A 17816-nucleotide genomic window follows, 5' to 3' on the forward strand; every position below is an offset into this window, starting at 1 on the left:
GCTTTTATCTCATTTCTTATATATCTTAAATATAATATAAGGAGTGTATTCAAATAATTCAGAAAAAAAAAACCTACTTTCCTCAAATATACAATAATACTTTCTGGGCTCACTGATAGCCAAAAATGTCAAAGAAGAAAGAAATGCTGTTTTCATGTACTTATTTTCATTTCACCTGACAAAATTAAATATAGGCTCTTTTGAAAATGTCACAAATGAACTTCCCATCTTTTTGTCATCATTTAGTTTGTCCTGAAAACAATCACTCTAAATGACCTCAATGAAAAGTTTCACACTGGAACCATATGCCATATTTAATTATAATCATCCACTTATTTGTCACTGTATAAATACATTAGGGATGATGAAACGATGGAACATAAAACATAAGCAGTATCATTCTGAACTGTCTCACATCTAAAGACCAACAATACTGATTACTTTAGTTAAGGACCAGTAAATACTATAAAAAGCTTCATACACAAAATAAAAACATGACTTCTCTTCTAAACATATCAATACTCTCCTGGTACCAGTTTGCTGGCTGGGGGGGGGGGGGGGGGGGCGGGGGCGGGGGGGGGAGATCACTTTTGGATTTGGATCCTAGATTTTAATTATAAGCTAAGTGCCATTAATTTCTTTCCAACTCAAATCATTTCACAACTATCTGAATAAAAAACTACCACACTTTGGACTGCTCAAAATACATCAAAACAATTAAAATAGTATATTTGCTACATGTTAGGTGCTAAGAACTAGGAGGAGTAAGCATATCTGAGAAGACGGTGAAAGGGTCCAGAATATCTTGCCACTGTGGCATAAAAGTTATTTTAAACTGAACACATTTGGAAATCAACAGACATTTTTTTAAGGGAGTTTTTTCCCTCAACTCCTCTTATCTGCCTAAAAACAGAGCCTTGGAAAAGAATGTAACTGTTATAAATTCCCACCCTAGGAGTTTCATAACTAGAGAAGACTCACTCCTATCATGAAAAACAAAAAGTCAGCATCAGGATAAGAAACCCCCTACACACAAGGATTCTCACAAAACATTACAAATGACAGCATTAAAAAAATTTTAAAAAATGAAAAAAAAACAAAAAACAACAAAAAAAAAACCAACAAAAACAAACAAACAAACAAAAAAAGAAACCCCCTACACAAGACATTTTCACAAAACTGTTATATCTCCCATCTACTTCCCTAAGGGCCCCTTTATCTTTCCAAAGTGCCCTTCTTCCCTTCTCCCCACTTAAGATGGTATATAAGCCCCAAATTCTAACTGCCTCTTTGTGACACACTTTTCTGTGAATCCCCATGTACATACATGAATAAAAGCCCATCTTTTCTCTCACTAATGTTTGTTGTCATTCACAACCCCCAATCACTGAACCTAAGAGAATGAAGAAAAAGTTTTTCTTCAACAACCGAAACCAAGAATTTTTGGAGAGTCCCTCTAGGAGTATCAGCCTAGGGTCTGCCAGCTCTTATTTCTCTCTAATGAACTCAGGAAAACAATTCAGTAAAGCCTTATGCATTAGTAGCCAAGTCAAATTTTATTACTCTGGTAAACTCCTATAGATTATATAAGTATGGTATTTCTGTTTAAACAGGACTTATGATTTTAAGATCTTAAATCCCAGTGTAAGGAAATAACCATCTAGGAAAAAATAGTTCCTTCTGGTTTGAGATCACTTTAGTCTCCAGAAACTCAAATAAATTTTTTTGGGTTTTGCATATTCTACTCTGTGGCATTACAGGAGTTAAATCATTTAAGATAGGTGACTTGACTCCCAAAGAAGAAATACTGCCTTTATGTATGTGGCAGCATGTCCAATGCTTATGAATCAATAGCTTTCATCTTTACAAAAAATATATACTCTCGTGATTCCATAAATGCATCAGCATTATTAACTTGATGAGCATATATTTATGCTCTAAAAATCAGAGGCTTGTCAATGCACTTTTAAAAAAGTGTGCCGTACTTTTTATCTACTGGGAAGCAATTAAAACCTTACCTCCAGGGATCTGATTGTAGCCTGCATCTCAGCCAACTGCTGCACCTGAATTCTTTGGACATTTTCTACCCGAGCATCAGAATTCTCTTTTTCAGCCCTTAATTCGGCTACTTCAGCCTCAAACTCTTTTAATTTCTGAACCAAATGGACTTTTTCTCGAGTAAGTTGCTGCACTCGTTTGCTATCTCTTGTGGGATCAAGACTAAGCAGCTGATTATGTAGTTCTTCTTTATCTTTCTCCAGTCTTGCAATCTAATAACAATTTGAAAAAAAAGCACACAACTTTAAATTATTAAATTTTCAGTCATGAACATGCATTACAAGTTAGTAAATTAAAATTTATAACTGCACAATGTAAAAAAGAAAGCTTAGGTAATGAAATGAAGTACCAAGAAAAAAAACATCTAAAATATCACATTCTTCATTCTGACTCAGCATGGCTCAAATGTGAAGGCAAGTACCTTGTCCTATACTCCCCATGGTGTCTAGCACAGAGCTTCATCAGTTGCCAAATAAAATTCAAAATTATAAATATCTAGAAGCCCAGTGCACGAATGCGTGCACAGGTGGGGTCCCTTGGCTTGGCTGGCGATCAGGGCCATCTTGCCCAGTCCAGATTGAGACTGCAGGAGGTTGGCCGGCTGTGGGAGGTTGGCTGTGGGAACGCACTGACCACCAGAGTGCAGCTCCTGCTTTCAATGTCTGCCCTGTGGTGTTCAGTGTGCATCACAGCAACTGGTTGACAGGTCCTACGGCCCTAACGGTCACTTAGGCTTTTATTTATATAGATTAGAGGCCCGGTGCACAAAAATTTGTGCACTCAGAGGCGGGGGCCCTCAGCCCGGCCTGCACCCATTCACAGTCCAGGACCCCTTGGGGGATGTCCACCTGTCGACTTTAGGCCCACTCCCCGGGGGATCAGGCCTAAGCTTGCAGTCAGACATCCTTCTGGCAGCCAGGGAGCCCTCGGGGGATGTCCAACTAAAGGCTTAGGCCCCCAAGGGATCAGGTCTAAACCATTAGTTTGACATTCTTAGTGCTACCACGGAGGTGGGAGAGGCTCCTGCCACCACCACTGCGCTGGCCAGCCATGAGCCAGCTTCTGGCTGAGTGGCACTCCCCATATGGAAGTGCACTGACCACCAGGGGGCAGCTCCTGCATTGAGCGTCTGCCCCCTGGTGGCCAGTGCGCATCATAGCAACCGGTAATTCTGCCATTCAGTCAATGTGCCTATTACCCTTTTATTATTATTATACAGGATGTCCCTATTTCCCCCCTTTTGCCCCCTCTACCCAGCTCTTGCCCCCCACTTCTCTCTGGCCATCACCATACTGTTGTCTGTGTCCATGGGTTGTGCATATATTTTCTTTGGCTAATCCCTTCTGTAAATTCACTTCTTTAAATTTGTATTTTCAGATAAGTGCTTATAACTGCACTATTATATATTTTCTATTATATCATTTAGAATTAAGATATTTTTTAATTGAACCCTTGTAAATTTTAGCACAATTTAATAAATTATGCTAGAAGCAATTAGGAGATTTTTCATGTAATGCAGATACATTTCAATTAATATTTTATTAATTTTCAATTTTTTAATATTTTAATTTGAAATAATCTCATACATGTAAAAAAACCTATAAAATACTACAGCATATTTAATGTACCCTTCACCCAATTTCTTATGTGTTAATAATTTAAACATAACCATTATACAACTAACAAAATTTAGAATATATTTTTCTTATAATCTCTTTAATGATACTTCATCCATTTACTTTGTTTTTGTTAATCTTCACCCAAGGATATTTTTCCACTGAATTTTAGAGAGTGAAGGGAAAGGGAGAGACACATTGACTGGTTGCCTGCCTCCTGCACATGCTTTGATAGGAACTGGGGATCAAGCCAGCAACTGAGGTACATGCCCTTGACCGGAATCGAACCTGGGACCCTTCAGTCCACGGGCTAATGCTCTATCCACTGAGAAAAACAGGCTGCAGCTTAATTCATTTACTTCTAATCTATATGTGTCTTTATATTTAAAGTGGGTTTTGTTTTTGATTCACCTCATAATCTGTCTTTTAATTGGTGCATTTATGCCACTGACTTTCAGAATGCTTACTGATAGAGTTACTGCCATATCAGGCGGCTTCTGGGGCTTCTGGGTCCCGCCTGCCTTGCCGCCCAGGACCCGCTGGATGGCGGCGCGCTGGCGACTCGCACTGTCCCGCCCTGCCTGCAGTATGCAAATTAGCCACCATCTTTGCTGGTGGTTAATTTGCATATCACGCTTATTAGCAAATGGGAGGCGTAGCGAAGGTATGGTCAATTACCATGTTTGTCTATTATTAGATAGGATACTATAAAATAATTATTAAATATCAAGTGTTTTAAAAATTAATCAGAACATTACAGGGGCCTATGCAAGATCAATATGCTGTTTACTGCTAAGCTTTTCCTCATGTAACAGTAATGCTTGGGCTGTCTATACTAATAAGGCAACTTAATTCACACAAAAATGCAGCTTGTCTATATAAATAACTACAGATGTGAGTGATTACAGTTTTTAAATGATAGCTGAGAGTTTATTAAAGCCCTAATTGCAATGACAGTATAGTTCCTAATTCTCAGATTCAAGAAAGAACTGAAAGTCATTAACCCACAGCATTTAGAAAGGTCACTGGGGAACCTGTAGAGCAGAAACACCAGTGCTCTTCTCATTCATGCCAAGCATCACTTCCAGACCCCCCCCCCCCCCCAGGCCTCCCAATCAGTGGGTTTCAAATCGCTTCCTAACCTCTGAGGTACATTGGAGGCCTCTCTCCTCTAGGAATGAGGAGGAGGCCAAATAATCATGGTAAAATGCACTTTCCTTTTCCTGATCTCCCAAATATCTGTCCCTACCACCACCACCACCACCACCACCACCAAACCTTTGTAGTTAACCAGAGTTCCTCTTTTTAGTCTCCTTTCATATATGAGATTTCTTCAGATGATTCAACTTAAAGGATTCCACTGTGTTGTTTTTTTTAAGTTAGAAGCCACTGCTGTAAACATCACCAGTTGTTTTGCCAGGATGAGCTTAGAAGGCTCCCTCTAAGCCAAAAGGATTTAAAGTAATGCTATGCAACCTACGCAAAAGTGGCCCAAGAAACAACTGATTGCTCACTTGGCTACAAATGAACGTAAGAAGTGTGAGACCTACATCCCAGTGCAGAATCATCTGTAAAATGAGAGGTTAGACTGGAGGCCCTCAAGATCCTTTTCCGTTTTAACATGTAATAATTCCAGTTTCGTTTCGGGTATGCTGAATTAAAGATGTCAATGGGAAATATAGGTAGAACTATTTAGCAAGCAAATAATATTTTCCAGAAAATAAAAATTATTTAGAAGGCAGCTGTACAATTCAGAGTCAAGTCCCCAAAAGCCCAACTAATTAGTTCCCTCCTATTTTTCCTCCGACCTTTTACATATAAACATTGTCCCTAGGGTTTGGTTTCCACCATTTCTTTTTCCATTTAGCTCCTTGTGTGACTCTGTGCAAGTCACTTTTTTGCTTTGCCCTTAGTTAAAATGAAAGGCATGGGATGGATTATCTTTAAGGCAATATGTAGCTTTTGCATAAGGTAACTCATCTAGCTCAGGAGTCAATGTATGACTTAGATTCAGATAATTGTGCCTTTACTGAGTACTTTAGTGAGTGCTGAGCTGAGCTGAGTGTGCTACACATATAACTGCATTTAGCAACAATACTTTTTCTTGTAGTCTGCGTATTACATGAGGTCAGACAACTAATGTTCTTGACCAGCTTGTTTCCTGCTTTACTGCTTTCTCTAGTAGTTTGGAGGGGCATGTGTGTGATAGCTGAAGTGGTAACTGAAGCTATGCACTGAGCTGACTAATGGCAGAGTCAGAATTATTAGACCTCACATTTACAACCCTAAACCAGAGCTCATTATCAAATCATTCCAACCAAAAGTGATGACCACTGCCTCATTTCTCTCTTCGCTTATTGCCATGCACCTGGCAGTTCTGGGTAGTAAAGATACATCAGAAAACCAAGCACACAAACAAACACAAAACCTCTGTTCTCAAGATGGTTCTATTCAATCACTGCTATGACACCAAACTTGTCCCAGTCGTCTGGGCACAGATCTTGGACACACTCTCAGCTCGTGTCTTTTCCTCCACTCTCAGTCAGATTCACTTGTCATCTTCATTGATATCTTTGATGTGCTGTGCTCTCAATCTTTTCTCTAAATTTACAAAAGGTTTTGTTTAAATGTCTCTTTTATGACATTTATTCAAATCACCCTGTGTTAGTTACTTCCATGCTACTTTATTCTCTTTGAGAATATAAAAGCTTCCTTGACAGGTAAGATGATGTATTAGACAATTTTATTTTTTAAAAACTGTTAAAGAAGCAGAACAGAAACAGATCAGGAACTAGAAATACATAACTGTTGATCTTTACAATGGATGGTAGTGCCACTCTAATTCCCTAAGGCACCCAAAAGGAAAAGGTTGTGTATCTAATTATTACATCTTATATCTAATTATTCCATCGGTCTTTGTTTATATTATCTTTATGATACAGCATAGAGATAGAGTTTAGAGTACAGAGTCTGAAATCAAATGACCTATTTTTTTTTCTTTCAGAATTTTAAAGATATTGCTTTACTATAGTTGGGCTTATATGATTTCCAAAAAGAAATCTGTTGTCATTATCTTTGTTCTTCTGTACAAAATATCTTTTTTCTCTAGTTTTTTGAAATTAACTTTTTATTTTTAGATAGTGGTAGGTTCACATGCAGTTGTAAGGAATAATGCAGAAAGATCCTGTGTGTCCTTAGCCCAGTTTCCCCGACTGGGAACATCCCATGCTCTTCCAGTTTCTGGAAGACAGTGTGCAGAACTGGTTTTCTTTTTTGTTTGTTTTTTTAACCACTTGGTAGAATTCTCCAATTAAATCATTCTTTTGGGGAATTTTTAAATTATGAATTTAGTTTCCTTAATAGGTATACAACTATTTAATTATCTATTTCATATGGGCAGAGTTATGGTAGTATTTGCCTATTTCATCTATGTTTCTCAAATTTATTTTGGTAGAATTGGTCACCTCTATATAAGCTAATAAGAATATCTTATTACACTTTTGACGTCTGCAAGGTCTGTAGTGATAATCTGTTTTATTCCTGATATAGGTAATCTGTGTCTTTCTTTTTTGTCAGTTTAGACAAAGTTTTATCAACTTAATCTTCTCAAACAAACAGCTCTTTATTTCACTTTTTCTCTACTGTTCTTGTTTTTAATTTCTTTAGTTTCTGCCTGTATCTTTCTTGTTTCCTTCCCTCTGCTTGCTCTGGTTTATTTTAATCCTTTCTCTCTGGGTTAAAGTAGGAGTAGATTATTAATTTGACACTTTTCTAATGAATGTACTTAGTGCTATAAATTTTCCTCTCAGCACTGTTTTACTTGTGTCCCAAATGTTTTAATATACTGCATTTTCATTTTCACTCAGGTCTATTTATTTTTTTAAAATAGTTTTCTGATTGCAACTTCTTTGGCTCATGAATTATTTGAAGTGTGTCATTTCATGTGCAGACTTCCCTGCTACCTTTCTGTTATTGACTTCTAGTTTAATTCCATAGTGGCTGATGAACTCACTCTGTATAATTTCAATCCTATCTAATAAAGAGGGAATATGTTAACTGACCCTCACACGTTGCAAAGATGGTGCCCACAGCCAATAAGGAAGGAATAAGCTAATTGAATGCCCCACCCTCAAAGATGGCAGCACCCACAACCAATAAGGATGGAATAAGCTAATTGCCCCGCCCTCAAACATGGTGGTGTCCACAGCACAAGATGGCGGCACCCAGTCCCCTAAGCCCCGCTTGGGTGGAAGGCACATGGCAAGGCTGGGCCCGCCCACAGGCAGGTCCAGCCACTCCACGTTCCTGCCTCCTGAGTCCCCCAGTCCCCTCAGCCACACAGCCGCTCAGGGCCAGCCCGAGGTGCAGGTAACCAGGGCCGGCGGAGGCTTGTGCTCCCAGCAGTGGCAGCAGCAGAGGTGTGATGGGGCGTCACCTTCCCGATTGCCGGGTCGCCTCCTGCAACTGAGGGTTCCCGGACTGTGAGGGGGTAGGCTGGGCTGAGGGACCCCCACTCCAGTACATGAATTTTCATGCACTGGGCCTCTAGTTTTTATATATTTGTTGCCGAGCCGGTGTGACTCAGTGGCTGAGTGTCAACCTATGAAGCAAGAGGTCATTGGATCGATTCCTGGTCAGGGCACATGCCCGAGTTGCAGGCTCGATCCCTGGTAGGGTGCATGAGGAGGCAGCCTATCAATGTTTCTCTCTCATCAATGTTTCTATCTCTCTCTCCCCCTCCCTTCCTCTCTCTACAAAAAATCAATAAAAACATACTGTTAAAAATTGCTAAGGTTTATTTTATGGCCCAGGAATTTGATCTATCTTGGTATATGTTCAGTGACACTTGAAAACAATGTATTTAGGTACTCTTATTGGGTGGAGTGTTCAATAAATGTTGACTAGCTTCTGTTGAGTGATGGTGTTTACTTATATAGCCTTCCTACTTTTCTAATTGTTCTATCAATTGTTAAGACAGGAGTGTGAAGTCTCCAACAACAATTGTGAATTTGTCTATTTCTCCTGTTTAGTTCTATCAGTTTTTATTTCACATATTTTGCAGCTCTGATTCATAAACATTTACTATTCATTGTCTTCTTGGTGGACTGGCTTTCTGTCATTATATAATGTCTACCTCTGGTATTTTTCTTTGAAGTCTACTTTATCTGATATTAATATGCCCACTCCTGCCTCTTTTAATGTTTGCATGATATATCTTTTACCATCTATTTTCTAAGTACTTATATTATTATATTTGAAGTTTCTTGGAGATAGCATATAGTTGGGGTTTTTTATTTTTAAAATCAACTCTCTAAATCTGTCTTTTGATTGGTATATTTAAACAATTTACATTTATTATGACTATTAATATGCAAAGGGGTTTTGTTTATTTTCTTTGTCCTGTCTTCCTGTGGATTACTTGAACATTTCTTAGGATTCCATTTTATTTACCTATAATGTTCTGGATATACACTGAGTGGCCAGAGTATTATGACCACCCCATCAGTACTTCATTGGGCCACTTTTTGCCTTCAATACTGTGGTGATTCTTCTGGCTTTGATTCCACGAGATGTTGAAAGGTGATGTGAGGAATCTGACACCATGCCTGATGAATAGCACCGTTCAGTTCTGTGAGATTTGACGGTTGTGGAATCAGCTGCCTGATGGCTCTTGTAACGTCGTCCCACAAATGCTCAATTGGATTGAGATCTGGTGATGGGGGGGGGGGGGGGGCTGGCCAGTCTGGATGAGGGGCTGAGGGCTGTTTTCAGGCAGGCTAAGCCTGAAGCTCCCAGTCTCTCCTTTTTTTAATTCTGGGATTTATTTACCTTCTGTAATTGAAACTTTGTTGCGGCTCCAGCTCTGAGACCAGCCTGCTGATAGCAGGTTCCTGGGGTTTGTTTAGCTTCTATAATTGCAACATTCTTGCAACCAGAGCTCAATGCTGTGGACACCACCATGTTTGAGGGCGGGGCAATTAGCTTATTGTCTCCCTCATGTTCTTAAAACCACTCCTGCACAGTATGAGCACCATGGAATGGCACATTGTCTTGTTGGAAGAAGCCATCTCCATTGGGATAGGCCATCAATATGATAGGATGAACTTGATCAGCAATACTTAGGTATGTTGTGCTATTCAGATGCTGTTCCACATGAATTAAAGTGCCGGAAGCTGGTCCATCCTTGCTGCTTGACACAGTCGCTGCAGGAAAGAAACATCTGCACAGCATATGTTTCAAGGGACCTGGCGTATATGGCATACTGTTCTTAGCGCTGTGTGTTTTAACCAAGGTCACCTCTCCGAGAAAGGTTGTTTCCCCAGGTAGGGATTTTTCCCTGAAGTCAGGGAGGGGATAAAACTCCTTAACTAAGTGCCAGGCCGGTAGTTAATCACTTTAACTACAATCATGCTTAAGCTACATAATCTTTACTCCTTGGAATGGAGATAAGAAACGCCCTAACCTTTGCAATAGAAATGGACAGGATTAAAATCAACTGGTATAAATACGGATGTAACAAGACAATAAACGGCAGAACTTGGCTGGAGATCCAGACCAGAACTTGGCTGGAGATCCCGGCTAGAGATCCTGGCTAGGCTGCTGATCAACTGAACGCTGTCTCCATGTCATTCCTTCTTCGCCGACTCCATCCACAACTTTGGGGACCCCTGGACCTGCTGGGGTTGGACCCCAGCATTAAAGGGCCCAAATCATGCCAGGAAAACATGCCCCAAACCCTAACACTGCCACCACCAGCTTGAAGGGTTGTACTCATGTATGTGAGGTGCATGCTTTCATGCTGTTTCTGCCAAATTCTCACTCTGCCATCTGCATGATGCAACTGGAAACATGATTCATCCGACCACATTTTTGTCCAGTGCTCGACTGTCCAATCTTTGTGTTCCTGTGCGAATTGGAGATGTTTTATCTTGGTAATTGCAGACAGCAAAGGTGTTAGAATAGGCCTTTGGCTTCCATATCGCATACGATGCAGTGTATGGCTAATTTGCCTACAAACATCAGGTGGTCATAATAATCTGGCCACGCAGTGTATTTTTGTATAGCTTTCTTAGTTGCTCACTGACCACCAGAGAGCAGCTCCTGCATTGAGCGTCTGCCCCCTGGTGGTCAGTGTGTGTCATAGTGACCAGTCATTCCCAGTCTTTCTGCTGTTAGAGTCAGTTTGCATATTACCCTTTTACTATATAGGATAGAGGCCTGGTGCATGGGTGGGGGCCCCTCTTGGGTGCCTGGCCAGCCTGGGTGAGGGGCTGATGGCTGTTTACAGGCTGCCCGCAACCCCTTCAGGGTGGGGGTCCCCACTGGGTGCCTGGCCAGTCTGGATGAGGGGCTGAGGGCTGTTTTCAGGCAGGCTAAGCCTGAAGCTCCCAGTCTCTCCTTTATTTATTTTATTTTTTTTAAATTCTGGGATTTATTTACCTTCTATAATTGAAACTTTGTTGCGGCTCCAGCTCTGAGACCGGCCTGCTGATAGCAGGTTCCTGGGGTTTGTTTAGCTTCTATAATTGCAACATTCTTGCAACCGGAGCTCAGAACTGGGCTGCGGTAGGCGGGGAACCTTGGCTTCCTCCATTGCCAGGGCAACCAAGCCTCATGTTCGCTTCAGCTGTGTGGCTGCCCGCCACCATCTTGGATGGCAGTCAATTTGCATATGACCCTGATTAGCCAATGGGAAGCATAGCGGAGGTATGGTTAATTACTATGTTTATCTATTTTTAGATAGGATATAACTTATCATGGTCTACTGGGTTCATTTTACCAGCTCAAGTGATATATAGAGAAACTTTACACCTTTTACATTCCTTTTTCATTCCTTACTCATAATATAATTGTCTTAATTATTTCCTCAATATACATATCAAGCCATATCAGATGGTGCTATAATTTTTCTTTCTAAAATTAAACGCATTTTTAAAAATTTACTCAGGAAAAGAAAATCTACTGTGCATACCAAGTTTTACTTACTGTGTTCTTTTATTCTTCTTGATGTTGTGGGGTTCCCTTTTTTTATTGTTTTCTTTCTGTTTAGAGAATTTCCCTTTGACATTCTTTTGGATAGGTCTACTGGCAACAGATTCTCTTAGTTTTCCTTATAAGAATGTCTTAATTCCTGAAGGATATTTTTGCTAGATATAGAATTATGAATTGACATTTCTTTTCTTTCAGAACATGATAATATTGTCACATGTCTCTCTAGCCCAGCCATGGGCAAACCACGGCCCGCGGACCGGATCCGGCCCGTTTGAAATGAATAAAACTAAAAAAAAAAGACCGTACCCTTTTATGTAATGATGTTTACTTTGAATTTATATTAATTCACACAAACACTCCATCCATGCTTTTGTTCCAGCCCTCCGGTCCAGTTTAAGAACCCATTGTGGCCCTCGAGTCAAAAAGTTTGCCCACCCCTGCTCTAGCCTCTATGCTTTCCAATGAGAAATGTCTCAGAATTATAATTAAGGTATCATTTTTCTCTTGCTGCTTTCAGTACTTTTTTCCTGTCTATAATAATAAAAGCATAATATGCTAATTAGACCAGACAACCTTCCAGATGAAGCCGGGGCTGCAAGGGAAGCCTGGGTCCCGGGTGCCAGAGGGAAGCCGGTGCCAGCAGCCAGGGGAAGGAAAGCCTATTCTTGCACAAATTTCATGCATCAGGCCTCTAGTAATGTTTATAAATTGACTAGGGGCCCGGTGCACGAAATTCGGGCACTGGGTGTGTGTGTGGGGGTGGGGAGTGTTCCTCAGCCCAGCCTGCCCCCTCTCACATACTGGGAGCCCTCAGGCGTAGACCCCCATCACCCTCCGATCGCCTGATCGGCCTCTAGCCCAGGCCTGACGCCTCCGCCAGAGGTGTCAGGCTTGGACAGGGGACCCCCATCTCCCCCACATCACTGGCTCTGGCCCCCGCCCAGGCCTGAGGCCTCTGGCCCAGGAATCATGCCTGGGCAGGGGACCCCCATCTCCCTCTGATCGCTTGCTCCACCCCCCGCCCAAGCCTGACGCCTCTGACCCAGGCTTCAGGCCTGGGCAAGGGGACCATCATATCCCCCCAATCCCCGGCTCCGCCCCCCGCCCAGGCCTGATGCCTCGGCCAGAGGAGTTGACCCTCATCACCCTCCGATCACCAATCACTGGATTGGCCCCTTGACCAGGCCTTTGGCCTCCGGCAGAGGTGTCAGGCCTGGGCAGGGGACCCCCAGCTCCCCGCGGTTGCAGGCTCCGCCCCTGCTCAGGCCTAACACTTCTGGCCTAGGCGTCCGGCCCGGGCAGCAGGGACCCGCAGTGGCAGCGGCCCCGCGATCGTGGGCTTCGCTTTAGGCCCAAGGAAGGGACCCCTAGCTCCTGGGACTGCCAGCTTCGACCGTGCCCAGCTCCCATCGCTGGCTCCACCCCTACTTCCTGCTATCACTGGCCAGGGCGGAAAAGGCGCCTGATTCTCCGATCATGTCTTTGCCCTGAGCCGCCTTTGCCCTGCCCCCCAGCTCTTAGCTCCCCCCTGGGTTTCTGATCACTGTCAGAGGCAGGGGGCTTCTTCCTGCTTTCCCTTTTGCCTCCCTGCATTGTGCCTACATATGCAAATTAACCGCCATCTTGTTGGCAGTTAACTGCCAATCATAGTTGGCAGTTAATTTGCATATAGCCCTGATTAGCCAATGAAAAGGGTATTGTCGTACGCCAATTACCATTTTTCTCTTTTATTAGATAGGATGTCTCTTACTGTGGATTTTGTTGGTTTAATCCCATTTGATATTCACTCACCTTCCTGAGAGTATATGGTGTGTCTACACCAAAGTGGAGGGTGGGTTTCAGCCTTTATTTCTTCAACTATATTTTTAGCACTGCCCTCTTTCTTTTTTCCTTTCAAGGACAAAAGTCTTAGATCTTTTGTTATATTCCCACAGATAACTGAGGCTACCCCTACTTTTTATTTTTAATCTGATTTTCTTTTTTCAAATCTTTATTGATGAGAATATTACAGATGTCCCCATTTTTCCCCCATTGCTCCCCCCAGCACTTGGTTCCCATCCAGCCCCAGTCCTTCACCACCCTATTGTTTGTGTCCATGGGCAATGCATATGCTAATATATAAAGAGCCAGGGTCCATCACGACCTAAATGTCAGGACAAAAGACTGAACGAACACCAGGTTAGGGTCCTGGCTGCCCATGGTGGGAGTCAGACCTGGGACCTGGCCCGGTGCAGTGGGAGTCAGTCCTGGGTCCCGGCCTGGAGGTGGGAGGGAGCTGTGGGCCCAAGCCACCCACGACACGGCAGCAGGAGGGAGCTGTGGGAACAGAGCCATGCTGCCATCAGACTGGCCTCTGGGTCCCTCCCCCCGAGCCCACAGGCCCAGGAAACCAGAACCATGCTGCAATGGGACTGGACCCTACCCAAGGGGTCCCGGATTGTGAGAGCATGCAAGCTGGGCTGAGAGACCCCCCCCTCCCCTGCACCCGAGTGCATGAATTTTTGTGCACTGGGCCTCTAGTATGCATATAAGCTCTTTGGTTAATTTCTTCCCGTCCGCCCACCTGCCCCTTCCCTCTGATATTCATCAGTCTATGTTTCCATGTCACTGGTCCTATTTTATTTATCACTTTATTTTATTCATTAAATTCCACACTTTCAGTGAGATCTTATATTTGTCTTTCTCTGATTGGCTTATTTAGTTTATAATAAAAATCTCCAGTTCCCTCCATGCTGTCTCAAAGGATAATAGATCCTTCTTTTTTATAGCTGCATAGTATTCCATTGTGCAAATGCACCACAGCTTTTTTATCCATTCATCTACTGATGGGCCTTTCCTTTTCAATCTATTTTTTATAGTTTGTTCATGTTGGGTATTTTCTAATATACTATCTTCAATTCATTGATTCTTTCTTCTGTCCCTTCCATTCTGCTGTTGAGCTCAGCAAGTGAGATTATTTTTATTTGTTTTTAGGTCATCATATGATTCAGTTCTACTAGGTGTACCGGTTAATAATGCGGATTTTTTTTCAATAGATGGAGTTACACATATGTTGATATATATGCAATTTCATATGTATGCTATTTTGTTGTATTGACAGCAAGCCTCAAAGCTTCATATGTCAAATTCTGAAGGTGTTAACATCATAGATATTTTTACACTTAAAAATGTCGAACTTCGTGCCAAAAAAAGAGCATCTGCGGGAAGTTTTAATTCATTACTCTATTTTGAAGAAAAGAGCTGCTGAAAGTTATCATATACTTTGGAAAGATTATGGTGAACATGCTCCATCTCAAGATACTTGTGAACGCTGGTTTAAATGCTTTAAAAATGATGATTTCAATGTGAAAGACAACATCCAGGTCAACAGAGAAAGTCTGAAGACAAACAATTACAAGCACTATTGGATGAAGATGCATGTCAAACTCAAAAACAACTTGCAGAAAGATTAAACATTGCTCAGCAAACAATTTCCGATCATTTACAAGCAATGGGAAAGATTTTAAAGGAAGGATAATTGGTGTCACATCTCCTGAATGAAAGACAAATGGAAAACCGAAAAGTCATCAGTAAAATGTTGTTTCAACTGCACGAAAGTCTTTCTTGCATCAAACAGTGACTGGCAATGAAAAGTGGATTTATTTTGAGAATCCCAAACGCACAAAATCATGGGTTGATCCAGGTCAATCATCACCATCGACTGCAAGGCCAAATAGCTTTGGAAAGAAGACAATGCTCTGCGTTTGGTGGGATCAGGAAGGTGTGGTGTACTATGAGCTTCTAAAACCAGGTGAAACCGTTAATACTGATCACTACCGACAACAAATAATCAATTTGAACCACGCTTTGATAGTGAAATGACCAGACTGGGCCAGAAGACACGGCAAAGTAATTTTGCTTCATGATAACGCATCATCACACACTTCAAAACCAGTTAAAGACATGTTAAAAGATCTTGCCTGGGAAGTATTAACCCACCTGCTGTATTCACCAGACCTTGCTCCTTCAGATTACCACTTGTTCCAATCGATGGCACACGCACTTTCTGAACAGCACTTCAAAATGTACAAAGAAGTGGAAAATTGGGTCTCTGAATGGTTTGCCTCAAAACAAGAAAAGTTCTATTGGGACGGTATCCACAAATTACCAGAAAGATGGGGGAAATTTGTAGCTAGTGATGGACATTACTTTGAATAAAGCATTTTTGATGTTTCTCTTGAAATTATGTTTTCTTTGATTACAAAATCCGCATTATTAACTGGTACACCTAGTAAAAGTTCCATTTGGTTACTCTTTATATTTCTGTATTTATTTGGTGAGACTATTTTTTCATTTGTTTTGAGTGTGCTTTTAATTGTACAGTGAGGCATTTTTACTATGGCTCTGTTAAAATAATTGTCAGATAATTGTTATGTCAGTGTTAGCATCTAGTGACTCTCTTATTTTATTAAGTTTGAGATCTTCTGGGTTCTCAGTATAAGAAGTGATGTTTTATTAAACTTTGGACTTCTGGGATATTGTATTAGGAGATTCCGATTCTAATTTAAAGTTTGTTTTTTTTAGCTGTCTCTTTATGTTATCACTCTGGCAGGGGAAGAATGATGTTGCTGCTCATTACTACTAGATGAAATAGTAGTCCAGATTCCCTGCTCTACGTCTATGGAACACATGCTGGGTGGAAGTGGGAATTCCAGATCCTAATTGGACTGACCCACTGATGCCTCCTTAGATGGCAGTGGTAAGAATGACTTGTTACTGTTCCCAGGTGGCCTCCACTGATACCATAGTGGCAGGTGTAGTCACCACTGACACTACAGGGCAGTGGTGACAGTCCTGATTCTACATTAGGCCTTCTCTAACATAATCCAAGTAGGGAGAGGTCAGGGAACCTGACCAGTGAAAAAAGAAACTTAGGCTCCCAATGTCATCTCCAATTCCACCATGGCAGGTAAGTGGGAGCCCTTGGTATTGCCAAGTGGGGATGAAGTCATGGCTCCCTACCTGGCCTTCTCTGTATCATCTTGGCTGAGGGTTAGGATTACTCATTACAGCCTACGGAAAATGAAAGTCTAGGTGCTCCACTGGCTTTAACTAGTATGGATGGGCATAGGTCCAGTTTCACTCCAGTATTTGGCTGGAGTAGAATTGTTATTATCTAAATTAACTAAGCTACTAGATTGTTCTTTTCCTAGAAACTTACCTAGAGAGAATAGGCCTGTGTGGGGCTTTTTATCATCTGGGCCAAATTGCTGGTTTCTTCAGCACCAAATCAGTGATATGTGAGATAAAATTAAAAACCCAGAAAACATACCAGTCAGTTCTTAGGTCCCAAGGTCCTTAGCTGGTATGCCTTCTCTACATCTTTCAGCATCTTCTTATGTCTGTTTTATAAATAATGTCCAGTGGTCTATGTTATACTTACCAGGATAAACAGGGGAAAAATTCATCTACTTCATCTTCCCAGAAGTAGAAGTCTCCTGTTCGTCATTTAAGATTTTCTCTTTTATTACTAGTTTTAAGTAATTTGAATCTTAGTGCCTTGGTGTAGTTTTTTTTTTTTTTTTTTTATATATTTTATTGATTTTTTACAGAGAGGAAGGGAGAAAGAGAGGGATAGAGAGGTAGAAACATCAATGAGAGAGAAACATCGATTCAGCTGCCTCCTGCACACTCCCCACTGGGGATGTGCCTGCAACCAAGGCACAAGCCCTTCACAGGAATCGAACCCAGGACCCTTCAGTCCACAGGCCAATGTTCTATCCACTGAGCCAAACCGGTCAGGGCTGCCTTGCTGTAGTTTTCTTCACGTTTTCTATGCGTGTGGTTCATTGCGATCCTTGGACATGTGCTATAATCATTTCTTTCCTATACTTTTTCTCTATTTCATCTTGGATAGTTTCTATTAATGTATTTGAAATTTAGCTATTATCTTTTCTTCCGCTTGTCTAATCCACTTCTAGTGTATTTTCCATTTAGACTGTATTTTTCATCACTAGAATCTTTTCTTAAAAATCTTTTCCATGTCTCTCATCATGTTCAAGGCTTCTCTTAACTTTTCAAACATATGGAGTATATTTATATGGTTTAATGACTTTGTCTAATTCAATAATTTTTAGGACTGTTCCTATTGACTGATCTTCTTTATTATGA

General features: G+C 41.4%; 1 protein-coding gene across 4 annotated transcripts in view; it reads right to left on the reverse strand.

The window, feature by feature from the left end:
* Positions 1–17816, reverse strand: part of CEP83 (centrosomal protein 83) — a 143756-nt gene that overhangs the window by 60578 nt on the left and 65362 nt on the right. For 3 of the 4 annotated variants that reach the window (XR_009451280.1, XM_059683807.1, XM_059683809.1), the window contains one exon: positions 2019–2270. The exons of the other annotated variant lie outside the window; for it this stretch is intronic. Coding sequence is in view for 2 of the 3 variants with exons in the window: in XM_059683807.1 (XP_059539790.1) it covers positions 2019–2270 (252 nt within the window). In the remaining variant the exon portion in view is untranslated. The remainder of the gene's footprint in view (positions 1–2018; positions 2271–17816) is intronic. 4 annotated transcript variants of the gene reach the window in all.

The sequence above is a fragment of the Myotis daubentonii genome, chromosome 2, assembly GCF_963259705.1.
Source record: "Myotis daubentonii chromosome 2, mMyoDau2.1, whole genome shotgun sequence".
Taxonomy (NCBI): domain Eukaryota; kingdom Metazoa; phylum Chordata; class Mammalia; order Chiroptera; family Vespertilionidae; genus Myotis; species Myotis daubentonii.